This window comes from Caretta caretta, chromosome 1 (genome assembly GCF_965140235.1).
Source record: "Caretta caretta isolate rCarCar2 chromosome 1, rCarCar1.hap1, whole genome shotgun sequence".
Classification (NCBI taxonomy): Eukaryota; Metazoa; Chordata; order Testudines; family Cheloniidae; genus Caretta; species Caretta caretta.
The window spans coordinates 165928793-165940943 of NC_134206.1; the positions used below are offsets into that span (position 1 = coordinate 165928793).

The window sequence follows — 12151 nt, forward strand, 5'->3', positions numbered from 1 at the left end:
AGCCAATATTAAAACAAGTTATTTTCCAGACCTCTTGGCTTCAAGCTTATCAGACCAAGTGCTGGTAAGCATGCCAGAACTGAAGCTTTCCATGAACCTGTGGCTATAGATGGTGATTTTCTTGCAAAGTGAAAACATCTAGCCTATTAATGGTTTTGTAGGGTATCCTTTTAAGTTCTCAATTATATTTCATCTGCCAGGACAGTGTGGTTAGCTCCACTTGTGTGTTCAAAGTTGCATTCTATGTGCATCCTAGCTCGGGGGCACAGAAGCAAATGTTGCCCTGCGGCTGCTGTTACAGCAAATGGAGCTTAGAAGAAAGAGCACCAGCAATAGAGAGGCCCTAAACAATAGCCAGGAGCAGCACTGCTGTGGTAGTATCAAGATGAATACATCCCTCCTTTACATACCATCCTCACGAGGGCTTTTAGCCTCAGAATTCTAAGCATTATAAGACTGGTTTATTTATTTAAAATGTCACTGGATTTGCTTGTTGGGTTTTTTTAAGATTGATGAAGAAAGGTAAATAGTGGTATGCCCCAGGAGTCTGCACTGGCTGGGATGAATGTTGAACAACATATTCATAAAGGATCTGGAAAAGGGTAGATACTGAAGTGGCAAAAGTTGCAGGTGATCCAAATTACTCAAAGATAGTTAGTGCAAAGTATACTAGGAAGAGTTAGAAAGGGATCTCACTAAACTAGGTGACTGGGCAACAAAAGGGCAGATGAAATTCAATATTGATAAATGCAAAGTAATCTACATTGGAAGTCATAATCTTAACTACAGGACACACAAAAATGTTGGGGTCTAAATTAGCTGTTACCACTCAAGAAAGATCTTGCAGTTACACTAGTTTAGACCTGCAAGCGTTTGTACTAGTTTAAACCTGCACCCTGCCCCATGCTGCAGAAGGTGAAAACACCCCGAGTCTCTCTGAGCCAAGGGAAAATTCCTTCCTGACCCCAAATATGGTGATCAGTTAAACCCTGAGCACGTGGGCAAGACCCACCAGCCAGACACCTGGGAAAGAATTCACTATAGTAACTCAGAGCCCTTCCCATCTAGTGTCCCATCACTGGCTGTTGGAGATCAGCTACATGCCATTGTAGGCAGTCTCCTCATACCGTCCCCTCCATAAACTTACCAAGTTCAGTCTTGAAGCCATATAATGTTTTTGCTCTCACTGTTCCCCTTGGAAAATTGTTTCTAAAGACAGTGCAGGATACACCAGTCAAAACTGGTAGCATTACCTTGCCTCCAGGGCTGACCTATCCCCCGTTTCTGTAACACTTGGTATATGCTTAGAAACTGACAGTTAAGGTAGTACAACCCCCTCCTGTGGACACAATTCTATCACTATAAGATGCCTTTATACCAGTAACAGAAATAAGCTATACTGCTATAAACACATATTGATAAAATTGTGCCCAGAGGAGGGGACAGTACTGCTTTAACTGCCAGCTTCTAAACATATACAAAGTACTACAAAAAACTGCATGTGCCCACCCCCAGGGCTGACCTAAAGTAGGTAGTCCACAGCTTGATAGAATCTATAGTCAAAACAGGTCAACCATATTATAAAAATGGTGTAGCCAAGGCCCTAGAATGGGAATAGATACCCATCTACCCTTCACTTGAGAGAAGACCAGCAGCTTAATACCATCTACTCCCATGTACATGCCCACTGATCAGACAGACTCCAGAGTGCGGCTCTACTGCAGCTTCAGAAGACAACTGGAAAAGTAACTTATTTCAGAGGTGACGGGAGGTTCCTGTGGGTGAAACGTGTCAAGGCTCTCGGATGAAGTGTGGCACTGTGGAAATGCAGTGTTGTCTAGCTTCAGTACATTTCCTCATTTAACCTGTCACACTTTGATGTGCCTTTTCTATAGTTTACCAATCTAAGCTGCTCTTCTCCTTCCCCCCTCTCCTGGTTGCAGGGGAAGCTAGGCAGGTTGACGAGTAAATGCTGAGAATTACAGAAACATTTGGCAGTAAGGAGGTGGTGCAAAACAGGTTTCACTTGGACAACCCCTTCTACCACCCAAAACCTGGCTGAGCAGCCCCCATGCTTTTAAGTAGCTAGTTGTCAGGCATAATCCCCCAAGAAACTGGACATTAGTTTAACATTTAACATCATTTTAGCATCTCTCTCTCTCAGGTGGCTGTACTTCATTAATATCAGAGGGAAACTTGTGTACACCTTGGCTGTTCCTTAATACTCCAAGTTCACTGTAGCATGGGGATGGTACTGGACAGCTGTCTGTATCCATTTCTTGTCTTAATACTTAGACTGTAAGCTCTTTGGGGATGGAATCATCTGTGTTTGTACCGCCCCTACCCCCATGGGGTCCTGGTCCATGACTCGTGCTTCCGGGGCACCCTGGTAATACAAATAGTGGTTCAGCAAGACTGCTGCTAGAGATGAAAAGATAAGGAAATCAGAGCAATGAACCAAAGAGTTTGCAAAAGACTCTGCGCATATCACTAAAACAACATTAACAAAAGCATGTAACTTACATTATGCTGGTCAGTCAGTTTCAACTTCACATTATCATGTTTTCCTTCCATTACACCTGTCCTCTGCACTGGCTTCCCACAGAATTTCAAAGCAAGTTCAAGATCTCAGTCCTTATCCTCAAAGTGCTTCATAGTCTGCGCCCACAATATACAAGACCACTGAAAGCTCCGGGACAAAGTTCTTGGACAACCCTGCTCCTGTAGCACAACAGAACTCTCTACAGAAAGAATAAACCTTGTCTGTGTGAGGGACAGAACTTTCTCAGAGGCTGGTCCAACACCCTGGAATAAATTCCCTGCAAAGGATCATCACAAACCTTTCCGCTCACATGCAAAGTGCATTTCTTTGCGTTAATCTTCTCTTAAGCACATAACAGATATTCTAAAAACAAAAACATCATATCAAAACAAGACACTACTGCACATAGAATCATAGAATATCAGGGTTGGACGGGACCTCAGGAGTCCAACCCTCTGCTCAAAGCAGGACCAATCCCCAGCTAAATCATCCCAGCCAAGGCTTTGTCAAGCTGGGCCTTAAAAACCTCTAAGGATGGAGATTCCACCACCTCCCTAGGTAACCCATTCCAGTGCTTCACCACTAGTGAAACAGTGTTTCCTAATATCCAACCTAAACCTCCCCCACTGCAACTTGAGACCATTACTCCTTGTTCTGTCATCTGCTACCACTGAGAACAGTCTAGATCCATCCTCTTTGGAACCCTTTTTCAGGTAGCTGAAAGCAGCTATCAAATCCCCCCTCATTCTTCTCTTCCGCAGACTAAACAATCCCAGTTCCCTCAGACGCTCCTCATAAGTCATGTGTTCCAGACCCCTAATCATTTTTGTTGCCCTCCCCTGGACTCTTTCCAATTTTTCCACATCCTTCTTGTAGTGTGGGGCCCAAAACTGGACACAGTACTCCAGATGAGGCCTCACCAATGTCAAATAAAGGGGAACGATCACATCCCTCGATCTGCTGGCAACGCCCCTACTTATACAGCCCAAAATGCTGTTAGCCTTCTTGGCAACAAGGGCGCACTGTTGACTCATATCCAGCTTCTTGTCCACTGTAACCCCTAGGTCCTTTTCTGCAGAACTGCTGCCTAGCCACTTGGTCCCTAGTCTGTAGCGGTGCATGGGATTCTTCCGTCCTAAGTGCAGGACCCTGCACTTGTCCTTGTTGAACCTCATCAGATTTCTTTTGGCCCAAACCTCTAATTTGTCTAGGGCCCTCTGTATCCTATCCCTACCCTCCAGCGTATCTACCACTCCTCCCAGTTTAGTGTCATCTGCAAACTTGCTGAGGGTGCATCCATGCCATCCTCCAGATCATTAATGGATACTGAACAAAACCGGCCCGAGGACCGACCCTTGGCGCACTCCGCTTGATACCAGGTGCCAACTAGACATGGCGCCATTGATCGCTACCTTTTGAGCCTGATGATCTAGCCAGCTTTCTATCCACCTTATAATCCATTTATCCAGCCCATACTTCTTTCACTTGCTGGCAAGAATACTGTGGGAGACAGTGTCAAAAGCTTTGCTAAAGTCAAGGAATAACACGTCCACTGCTTTCCCCTCATCCACAGAGCCAGTTATCTCATCATAGAAAGCAATTAGGTTAGTCAGGCATGAATCCATGCTGTTCCTGATCACTTTCCTCTCCCCAAAGTGCTTCAAAATTGATTCCTTGAGGACCTGCTCCATGATTTTTCCAGGGACTGAGATGACGCTGACTGGCTTGTAGTTCCCCGGATCCTCCTCCTTCCCTTTTTAAAAGATGGGCACTACATTATCCTTTTTCCAGTTTCCCCTCCACTTCTACTTCCCTTAATGTCCCTTTCTGATTCCCTTCATTCTCAGCTGCCCACTCTTATTGAACCTGCCCTACTTCCTACCTCTCTGTCACATTTACCTTATTCAGCACTCTCTGAATCCTGGCTCCCTTTATGTAACTAGGGGGGTGGATGGACACCTGGTTCCAAGTCACAATAGGGGTGAAAAGGCCCCATCCCCCTCAACTGAAGATAGGGTGGGGGACCCTGGCAGGAAGATCCCCGTTACTAACAGCAGTGGGTTGCTGAGACCCACCCCCAAAGAAACTGGGGTGAGGATAAGAGACCAACCAGCCTGTGACGGATGTGTAGTCACATTGCTTAATGCACTATTGGTAGGTGCTGAGAGAATACAGTGGTGAGTGTGGTTAAAAACCTACATAGAATTGAATGTATTAAGGTGAAATGTTTGGATTGTGTAGGGTTGTTTACATTTCCCTTTTAGTAATGTAATGAACTACTGAATTACCAGTACCACCACAGCTGGATGGTTTTATAAATAATAAAATAACTGAGCTCCTCTCCACCCAATTCATTAAGAAACTTAACATGATCAACTATTAATAATGATCATGACTAAGGCTGCGATTCTTTCACAAGGCCGCAGAAGTCACAGATTCCATAACTTTCCGTGACTGCTGGTACAGCTGACTTCAAGGCCACCTGAGCAGCTGACCTCAGGGTCAGCTGGCTACAGGGACCATGTGAGCAGCAGCTGGTCCTGGAGACTGCCCAAGCCAGCAGTCCTGGGGTGGCTGGAGCAGCAGCCCCAGGGGCACCTGGAGGGTGTTTGGAGAGTGGCAGCTGGGGGGCAGTCAACCCCCAGCACTGGAGCAGCCCCTCCCCTCCCCCCAGTAGACCCCCCCCCCAAGAATCGGGGCCCTAGAAGTAGAGATTTAGTCAGGGGTATTTTTGATAAAAGTCATGGACAGGTCACAGGCTGTGAATTTTTATTTATTGCCTGTGACCTGACCATAACTTTTACCAAAAATATCTGTAACTAAATCTTAGCCTTAATCAGAAGGATAACAACTTTAACGTAGACCACATTACCAGAACTGGAAAAAAAACATTATCTTGTTTAAAGCAGTAAGTTAAACATGTGAGGTGGATGTATGGAAAATGTTTTATGAAGTCATTGAATTTGAAAGTGATGAGTCATATTTGATCATATATATTGTTTAATGTGAGCAGAATTTTAAGTTTAGAGCCACACAAGCACTTCTCCCCATCCCAGACAAGAGCAGAATGTCACTGTGCTTATTTTTAAATTCTGTCTAGAACCATAACTGAAGCTTATTTTCATATGAATAAAGGGTCAACCTGGAAAATGAAGAAGAGAGGCACTAAAAGGGCATTCTATAATGCTAACTTACCATATCCCTGCACATAAACCTCTGCTCTTCATAACGGTCATATGAAAGAAGTCCTTTCTTCCTCATTTAGGCACTGATTAGATCCTAAAGGAACAGCAAATGACCACATGGAATTTGAAGGAAAAAAACCATTGGGAAACAAAACACCCTAAAACACTTTTTACATATTTAAATTATTTTTATTAAATGTCCATACAAATAATATTCCAATACACGTTGTAGGATTTTTAACAGCAAGATTTTCACGTATACGATGAAGTGGTGTAAAGAATTTTCAGATGCTTCATTCTCCAAACAGCCACACTCCATATCCCGGGTCTTGTCTTCACTAGCAGTCAGAACTTGCCTGAGCAGGTGAGAGAACCATGGCTTTGTTCTTCGTGTCCACTAGCTGTGGGTAAACCCTATGTTTGACACATCTTGCCCACGTGTATTCTGACTACACAGAAAGCTTTGGTTCATGTGCATCAAAACCCGACAAGTTCTGTTGAATGACTTTTGGAAGGGCTCTCCAGGTAGCCAAACTTGTTATATTTTAGTGTCTGATACAAGCTTTAGGAGTTCATTTCACTGTAAAGGATGTGACGCCCCCTACAGAGAGAGCATCTCCACACTGCAGTTGTAGAAGAAATTAATGCCATTGTTGTGCAAGCATCAGAAGGCTCAGAGGAGAAGTGATCCAACCTGTCTGTCCCTGTAAGCACTCCTTCCATGATGGTTCCTTAATTGGGAGTGAATTATGTGCTGGTTTCTCCTCAGCTCATATAAATTTTTCATCTTTTACTGGAACAAATTTTTTTTTTTAAAAAACACACAAATAAGGGGGGAGGGGGGACAAAATGGATTCCTGAAAACATGCTATTTCCTTCAGATATAGAGCACCACACTCTTAAAATTTTATATATGTGAAAAATTGGTCTGAGTCATTTTCTGAGTACTAACTTACTGTGTGCTAAGGGACAGACTTTATATAGAAGTACTGATGAGCAAAGATCAATAATCATTCATGGTGCAGTAATCTACTAACTCACTGAAAAATTCTTTCTAGTACTATATCCTACCATAAAGTGCTACGGTCCACTAAAATTCGTTAGAACCTAGATCAACTTAATAATCAACACCGTTCATAGTAATAGTGCAGTCTTTTCTGCAAAGATGTTCAGATGCAGCCATTTTACTCCAACCATGTTGTTGTCCTTTCCCTGCTCTTTTAGTGTTCATTTCCAGTTCACATTCAAATCCATTTTTAAAAAGTCTCTCGTGGAGAAGGGACTTCATATGGTGAATTGCAGTAGAAACCATTAAAACCCTACTCAAGAATACACAATGTTCTCAGGAAGTCAAGACTCCCACAACTTGGTTTGTCGACAGTGACATTATCATCTTTCTATAGCATCAAGGCACTGGTACAGGTCCTTCTACCGCAATGTAATGAAGTTCTTTCCACTTTCAGTAGATCTGCTGTCTGAATGAACATGTGTGTTCAGAGTGTCCTTTACTAGTGCTTGACTTCCTTCTGCATTGGAAACAACTGACAAGGAGTCCCAGGGATCTTCCTCAGCACAATTATTCTGCAATTCTTCTAAAACAGGCATTCCAGGATCCTTTAAATACTAAAAAAAGGCAAAAAATAATAATTAGTTATAATGCACTCTGCAGAACAAATGCTGTAACAGACCAATCTCATGCTATATGGTTTAGGAATGTGTACTTATATGCGGCGCTGATAGTGCCACCCATAAATTAAGGTTACCCAACACTACTTCATTATAAAACCCTATTTTCTGCTGTTTATAATTTTGCCATACTTTAATTGGGTCAGCTTCAGGCTGATTATGGTGCGGGAGAAGGAGTTTAAAAAAAATTCAGCCATTTCCAAGCAGGAGATTACAGAAAAATGTGTTTTGCACATGTTAAAAATGTTCTTGCAACTGTTCTGTTGAGATGCTCTAGCCCTTTTGTGCTTTGGAGCAGGGACCTGAAATTTGGCCTGGAGGGAGGGGTTACTTCGGTGCCATGGGGTGTGCCTTTTGCAATCCCCATGAAAATTCACCCAAATTTGGCCAAAATATAAGCCCCTGAAAAGCTGTTTGTGGAAGCTCAGTAGAGGCTTGTTAGAGTTTGGCAGCTAAATTCTCTGACGATTCCATCTGCTCAGAGCATGTTCCATCCCAAGGGCTGCAGGGGCTCAGCAGGACTTTCTGAGCAACTGCTTCTCCTAGCTGTTGCTGTGGCACTGAACACCAGAATAGCAGGGATGTTGCGTCTCTGTGATCCTCCTGCTGGCACCCAGGCAGCATGGAGAAGGACGAAGCAAACACTGGAATGCAGATGGATGAGGAATCAAGAGGAAGGGGAGAAGGGAGAAAGGGAGCTAGAGACAGGCAATGGCAGCTGGGCTAAAGCTACAGGGAAGAAGGACCTAATCACTAGTCTACAGAATCTGGAATCGAACCAGGATTCCCAAATGTCTACATTCCCCTGCTGTCAGAAGATCGCTGCGAAACCCATTGGCAAAATGTGTGGCTCATCCCCCTCTAATGACTGGCCCACAGGGAGGATAACAGCTCAAGTGATAAAGTTCTGTGCTGCAGATCTAAAGGTCTGAACCTTGCTGATGACCCAGGTGGGGGTAAATTGCTTCCTCATCATGGAATTATTTTTCCTCATTTTTTAAATATTAGGAAAATTACATTAAAAATACTACATTAAAAGCACATTAGGGTGCCTTTGAAGTCAAGCACTCCGAAATTTGGAAATCCCAGGATGAAGGTTGACTGTAACCTTAATTCAGCCCTTCTGTACATATGTGTTATGATACAATATTTAATTACATGATCACATGCTATGTTTTCCACCCCTGTCCCTTCCCCATTCAGTGCACAGGATGGCTCTGCTCTCGGAATGAATCAGGGTTGTATAGTGCATGAGACTGTTGTCTACAGGACTCGGGCCTTGTTTGTAGCAGAAGTTAGAGGGTGTGTGGTGAATGAAGCAGGGGATTTCATGAAGAGAAAGGATGATCTCCTGTCCCGGTTAGGGAAGCTGAACAGCATTCTGGAGAACTGGATTCTTTTCCTGCCTCTGCCACAGAGTTCCTATGTGGAACTGGAGTAGTCATGTAATCCAGACATTTCACAGGTGGCCATTAACTGCGTCTTGTCTACACTTAGTGTGCCACTGTAGTGCTTAGTGAAAATGCTACCTACACCGACAGGAGAGCTTCTCCCATCAGCGTAGGTACTCCACCTCCCCAAGAAGTGATAGCTATGTTGACAGGAGAAGCCCTCCTGTATTCATAGTACTGTCTATTCTAGGGTCAGGTCGGCATAACTATGTTGCTTGACAGAGGTGATGCGTGTGGGGTGGACGGACACGTGGGGTCGCATGCCCCCTCCTGATTTCTCCCAGGATTTCTCTTTTTTTTACAGGAGTGGGTTCAAAATATTGCCTCTGTTGCTTGGGGGCGAGGATTTTCCATACCCTTGTATGATGCAGTTAACTCCAGAGAGGATTCTGTGCCAAAAAAATTAAAAATTCTGCTCATATTTTTAAATTCTTTGAAATGTTATTGTCAAATAAATATGGAAGCTCGAGCATGGCATTAGGCACAGACCACTGGCTGCACAGAGGTGGGAGATCACTGTTCAGCTTCCCGCCCCCCTGGGGACACGAACTCAGTGGTGTGAGGCTGCACCCAACCCTGACACAGCGCAACACCCCAGGGCCCTTCCCCTTCGTGCCAGGTGCGGGCAGGCACGCAGGCTCCAAGTGTGGAGGGGATTAGTGCGGGGGTGGGGTGGGAAATCCACGTGTGGGTTGAGAGGGTTCTGTGTGGGGATCTGGATGCACAGGGATTTGTTGGGAGGTTCTAGGTGCAACGGTAATGGGACTCTGCAGGGGGGTCTAGGTGAAGATGGTTGTAGCTCAGCAGGGGAGGTCGGGGGGCCCTCAGTGGTAGGGTCCCGATGCTGGGGGAGTGGGGCTCAGTGGGGTGGAAATCCAGGTGCAGTGGGGTGGGGATCCAGGTGGCTCGTCAGGGTGGTCCAGGTGCAGGTGGTGGTGGTGGTGAGGCTCAGTGGGAGGGTCTTGATGCACGGGGGGTTGGGCAGATGGGGGAGCAGCTCCCCATACAGTGATCCCTCCCCCTGCAGCTGAGGAACATTGGGCACAGGAAGTGCGGGGGAAGTTTGCAGAGCTTCCTGGAGCCTTGGGAAACAAACAAACAAACAATCTGGAGGTGGGTGTGACCCGACTCTGGATACCGGCTGTGCAGGGGAAGAGGAAGTCCCGTCCTCCCCAACTCTGCCAGGACTAGCAGCTGAACCCAGAGCAGGGTAGGAGCCACAAGCCAGGATTTCCCCAGTCCCGTCCTCTGCCCCACAGTGTTTTACCTCTCTGTCGGCTGCCCTGGGCACCCAAAACATACTACTGGGGAGGGTCACTTGAAAGCCACAAGAGTGATCCTTTGCTTCCCTGTCAGAAAGTCATTTTTCTGCAGGGAAGCAAAGAAATCTGCGGGGGACATGAATTCTATGCATGCGCAGTGGCACAGAACTCCCCCAGGTGTAACAGTTATACCAGCACAAGTTGGTAATTAACACCAAGCCTCTGTGTTCCATTTCTGGATGCCTGAAAGAGCCACTTGGCACCAGATATGCCGAAGTGCAAAGCATTCATACCAGCAATTGAATTCAATAGGAGCTGTGTTCTCAACACAACATGCTATAAAAATGCCAAGTTCTCTGAAAAATCAGGCCCTCATAAGTCTTCAGTTAGGCATTCAAAATTAGTGGACACTTGGTAATTTTGGCCTTACTCTCTCTGTGCCTCAGCTCTCCACCCGTAAAATGGGGATATTACCCACTCATCTCAGGAGTATGGTGAAGACAAATTCATTGAAGTGAAGCACTAAAGATGTTATGGGGAAAGCAGAGTTTGAGGGTGTCCAGTAAATGAAGCCTGGGGCCACACACAGAACGAGGCGGGATAAAAAGAAATATTTAATAATCCACTCACTGAATGAGACAGATTCTGTGGAAAAAGTCATGTTTGATCATGTAATTAAAGACTATCATCAAAATGCATATGTACATGGGAGTTGAATTAAAGTTGCACCAGCAACCTTATTTTGGGTAGTTCCCAAATTCTGAGTGCTTGACTTTGAAATATTAATAAATGTTTCTTGTAATGTAGATTTTTTTTATGCAAACAAATCCACACAAACTAAAGAGCAAATCCTGCAGTCCTCAGTCACTGAAGTCACTAAGAATGTTGCCTGAATTGGGACTGCAGGATTTGGCCTTACAGTATTTTCATATTAGAATCATTCCTACTTTTGATGACAGGAATAACTCTGAGAAGTTAATCAGATATATGATTAATCATTTTTAAATGACCACAAATGTCCCAATGTACTTTTCTGTTAAATTTACTGGGATTCTGTTACTTACTGGAAGACAGCAGAAAAAACCTGCAGCATCTTTCATTTCATACTGAACTGGGGAACTTCCATTCTATTTCTTATAATCTGTTGATATCAGCTGAGAAAACTTGGCAAGGCAAAATGAAAGTAAATTCTATAGGGATTTTCCAGCTTCCAACTACTTCGTAACTTTTGCCATGTATGCATCAGGAGCATTCTGTAGTTTCTTACTACTTTATCTACCCAGAATAGGAATTTCTCAATGTTAAAATATCACTTTAATATAGAAGCATCCTAACTTACTTTCACTCTACCTACATAGTTAACACACATTTCACAACTGTACTGTGTTTACAGTATATATATGGAGCAATTTTTAGTGTCATAATTTGGAGAGGGTGATCTTAAAAGCTGGCTCTACTTAGAAGTCACATTACAAAAACCAAAGCTATTATAAATAGTCCTTTCAAAAATGTGTCGTCACACAGAACTTGAGGCTGCTAGGAAACATAATAATCACATGTTTCAGAGTAACAGCCGTGTTAGTCTGTATTCGCAAAAAGAAAAGGAGTACTTGTTGCACCTTAGAGACTAACCAATTTATTTGAGCATGAGCTTTCGTGAGCTACAGCTCACTTCATCGGATGCATACCGTGGAAACTGCAGCAGACTTTATATACACACAGAGAACAGTGGGGTGGGAGGAGGTATTGTTTCATGATCTCTGTGTGTATATAAAGTCTGCTGCAGTTTCCACGGTATGCATCCGATGAAGTGAGCTGTAGCTCACGAAAGCTCACGCTCAAATAAATTGGTTAGTCTCTAAGGTGCAACAAGTACTCCATAATAATCACATGTATGCAGTAATCAGACTCTGTACTTGTGAGCATAGATGCACACCTGTGACTCATTTTATAGAAACACAGTACTAGTGCAATGTTGATAAATGCAAAGAGCTTTTTTAAAAAAAAAAAAACACTAAATCAAAG

General features: G+C 44.0%; 1 protein-coding gene across 1 annotated transcript in view; it reads right to left on the bottom strand.

Moving 5' to 3' along the window:
• Positions 1-5894: 5894 nt before the first annotated feature.
• The window catches only part of IFNGR2 (interferon gamma receptor 2), a 39772-nt gene continuing 33515 nt past the window's right edge, over positions 5895-12151 (bottom strand). Inside the window, exon 7 of the mRNA XM_048867902.2 lies at positions 5895-7350. Coding sequence (XP_048723859.1) covers positions 7156-7350 — 195 coding nt within the window. The 3' untranslated portion in view covers positions 5895-7155. The remainder of the gene's footprint in view (positions 7351-12151) is intronic.